The sequence below is a fragment of the Zingiber officinale genome, chromosome 1A, assembly GCF_018446385.1.
Source record: "Zingiber officinale cultivar Zhangliang chromosome 1A, Zo_v1.1, whole genome shotgun sequence".
Taxonomy (NCBI): Eukaryota; Viridiplantae; Streptophyta; class Magnoliopsida; order Zingiberales; family Zingiberaceae; genus Zingiber; species Zingiber officinale.
In genome coordinates, this window is record NC_055987.1 from 149,838,997 (window position 1) to 149,842,890 (window position 3,894).

Genomic DNA, 3,894 nt, shown 5'->3' on the forward strand with positions numbered 1-3,894 from the left:
TTAGGTGACATTTATAAATGTCCTTAAAATATGATTTTTCCTGACATTTTTGACTGTCGGTATATCCCTATATTGTGACACTTTTAAAGTTAGCATTGATATTGTATAAAGACATCATAAAATGTCAAGAATGCGAGGAGGTCTAAGACGACATCATTTTATAGGACGTTTTTCGATGATGTCACTAAAACTTAAGTGTCACCAAAAATATACTATAAGGACATTTATGTGTGTCATTATATACCTTTTTTCTTGTAGTGGATACAACTTTCACTTGGATGTCGAAAAAACAGCCTATTGTCACGCTTTCTACTTGTGAAGCGGAGTATGTAGCTGCGACTTCGTGTGTTTGTCATGCTGTTTGGCTCAGAAATTTGTTGAATGAGTTAAGTTTATCACAAGAAGAGGCAACCAAGATTCGAGTTGATAACAAGTCTAAAATAGCACTAGCAAAAAATCCAGTCTTCCATGATAGAAGTAAGCACATCGATACGCGCTTTCACTATATCAGAGAGTGTATTATAAGAAAAGAGGTGCAAGTGGAATACATAAAGTCTCAAGATCAAGTTGCTGATATTTTTACCAAGCCACTGACGTTTGAAGATTTCATCAAGATGTGGAATCTACTTGGAGTCACAAAATTAAGTTTAAGAGAGAGTGTTAAGAATTAAATTTTAATTTTTTAGAGATAAAAGTTGATCTTGATAAGACTTTACGATAGAGATAGAATGGATAAGGTGGCAAGACTTCATGATAGGATAAAATTGTTGAGTTGTCATGATAAGAATAAGAGTTTCGTAAAGATAGAATTTTAAAAAAAATCTTTAGATTATTAGTGCTTATCCAATAAGCCCATAAATATGTATCTCTTTACAATGAATGAAAGCAAGTTGAGTTTTATCTTACTCTACTCCTCTTCCACGTACAGTTTTTTCTCCTCTTCCACATTTTTCTTCTATAATCCTTTTTAATTCTTCTCCCATAATTTCATTTTCCAACAGCGACTGCACATGGGGGGACTAGCGGCTTCTTGCTTGTGGCTGAAGAAGGGCTGGTTGCAATGGCTTGTGCTCGTAGTGGAGGCGGATTGGCGTTGATGATGAAGAGGGAGGCGGCAACGATGGATCATGGAAGAAGAGAGGTAGGGCAAAGGATAGGGCTCAGTGGTAGAGTACGGTCCACAGGACTCACGGCGAGGAGAAGGCCACGCGACGCTAACAATGGGGCTCACGACAGTCGGTGTGGTGATGGTTTATCCCTTGAAACATTTCATACGAATACGATTTCAATCCCAATTTTTTTAAAAAAAAAATCTCAAAAAAGTTTATAAGATGATTTTTAATTAAAATTTATTACTATATTATTATTTATTTATCACATTTAACACTTCCTACCATTACACATTTATTTTTTTCATCACCACCGGCCAGTGTCTATTTCATCCCTCCTAATGACAAATTACCTAGAACTGCGTAAAAGAGAAATATCGATCAATTTCCCATCGATCGAGTCTTTCAACAAATTAATGATTATATCTTCAAAAGCGAATCTAGTCACATTTTTTTTTTTTAAATCTCCGGCAATTATTAGATTGCGTTGTGGATCCCAAGCGCGTACGATTGCGTGGTGTATTGGCAGTCGTCGGATGAGAATATTCCATCGTCGACGGCCAATAACTCCGAGATCCTGCCGAGTTCGTCCCAGATGCTGTCACTCATCAAGTCATTCGAGCTCGGGCTCATCTCCAAATTATTACTACCGGAGATATCCGGCGCCGGAAAGAGTGGTGGGGCGCCATGGCCGGCGCTCACGTCCACTTGGAGGAGGTGGTGACGTTGGAGGAGTTGCAGCTCCGCCGCCGAGCCGCCGCCGCCGGAGGAGGTGCAGCACATGCAATAGTCGCCGAGGGACTCGAAGCAGTTGGTGACGCTGCAGGATTCCGGCGGCGACTTCGTGGGAGTGGACGCCCTGTAGCCGTTCGGCTGCTTCTTGTAGGAAGAACTTCTCTTGAAAATTCTGCAGATCGTCCAAACTTCCTGGAAAACGATCATTTAATTTAATTTAATTTCGAGCTAAAATTAAGTATAAGTAATTTTATTTCATAATTAAAATTATTTACTTTGTCGATGGATTTTTTATAAATTGTTTTTTTTTTGTGTCGATTGGAGATACGTTTCCAGTCGACCAAAGGAATCTCTCGATCGCAAAATTCTCAAACATTAATCTTAACTGCGTTCCAATTTTTGTTATATATTAAAAATAATAAAAACTTAATTACCGCTTCTTGTAGGTTGGCGGCGCTCTTCTTGGTGGTGGTGTCGTCGCCGGATTTGCAGCCGGTGGGAAGGCGGAACTCGTGCATCATCCAGTCGGTCTTGGTGCCCTTCCCGGCGTGTCCGCGGTAGTAAACGAGTGACTTCTTGAGGCCAATGCAGTGGCCGGAGGAGTGGATGGGCCGGTCGATTCCGGTGGCCTTCCAGAACCCGCAGCCGGTGACCCTGTTCGGCCGGACGCTGTTCCTGTACTTCCTCCCTCGCCGGCAGAAGTAGTACCACTCCTTCTCCCCCGACGTGGTGATCATAAACTCTGATCGTACATACGATTAACTTTAATCGCGTGTGCCAATTAATGCCGCAATGGCTAATTAATCAACCATTAAACTTACTCGACAACTCCCAGGGTTCGTGCTTGTAAACGTCCATCTCTTTGATGATCTCGACGCTGAGCTGCTTCTTCTCCACCTTCCGCCGGAGGTAGAAGCTGACGAGCTCGTCGTCAGTGGGGTGGAAGCGGAATCCGGGAAGCATCACGTCGTCGTCGTCCTCCTCCTCCGCCGCCGGCGGCGCCGCCACCTCACTCTCTGTTTTTATCTTCTCCATGCCTCAGTTATCAATTATTATAGTAATTCTCGATCAAAACTGACAATTGATCAACCGTTGCAACAACTTCAGTTTGTCTCCGATGATTTTATATAGAGAAAAGAGAGAGATTCAAAAGAAGGAACTTTGATCGATATGACGGTGGAATTCCAAAGAGGAATTAATTAAGAGCTGAAAGCAGCATGCGGTTACAGATTTCCTCACAAGGCACTAAAAAAATATCAAATTCGAGACGTGTTTTCGAAATACTAGAGAACAAACAATGGCGTGAAATGCGTGAGGGAATTTAAAATACGTTTTGGGGAGACATCGCGTCGAGAATTGGACGACTATGAACTGCGAGCGAGCCACGTAGCGACCGCATGTAAACCTCAATAGATATTATTGCTTAGTAATTATTCGAATTGAAATATTGACTGCATTTTATATTTTATCGAATGAATATATATAAATGAATTTTTATCAGGAGTAGATGTGACTCGATAAGACCTTTCAACCATCCAAATGGTAAACATTCATGTGCACAATGATTTAAAGACAAAATGAAGAAATTAAAAGCAAGAAATTTATGGTAGCTAAATTGGGACGCTATGTGAGTTTGAGCAATGAAAACATCAAAAAAATTGTGAATATTATCAACAATCAATCAATAATGATTTGTTTTTAAATAAATTAATTAAAACACATGTATTCGGACGTTGAAATATTGTTTGTCTAAGTTTCAAATTAGAGAATCCAAACCATTACTAGGTACTACGTGGAATTGTCTTAAGTTTCCGGAGATGATGTCATGGTAGGATATCTAGATTATTATTCAGACATTTACGATTTAATCTCTAGCTATAATATATTTATAAAAATTTTCTTCTAAATAAGATGTACTAAAAGATACATGAAATTATCTTAATTACATACTTTAGCGGTCAAGTTAACTCGGTCCGATCAACCCAATTGACCATGTGTGAAGCCACTAAGCCTGGTCGCTCATTTGTTCAACTAGACATGAGAAGGTGGC

The 3,894-nt window shown here is 40.1% G+C and overlaps 1 protein-coding gene across 1 annotated transcript; it reads right to left on the reverse strand.

The window, feature by feature from the left end:
* Positions 1-1,399: 1,399 nt before the first annotated feature.
* LOC122011071 (transcription factor JUNGBRUNNEN 1-like) lies at positions 1,400-2,934 on the reverse strand. Its single transcript, XM_042567511.1, has 3 exons — positions 2,666-2,934; positions 2,279-2,586; positions 1,400-2,036 (listed from the first exon to the last, which is right to left on the reverse strand). Exons 1-3 carry the CDS (start codon positions 2,877-2,879, stop codon positions 1,587-1,589), a joined length of 972 nt encoding a protein of 323 aa, XP_042423445.1. The 5' UTR covers positions 2,880-2,934; the 3' UTR covers positions 1,400-1,586.
* Between the last annotated feature and the right edge of the window lie 960 nt (positions 2,935-3,894).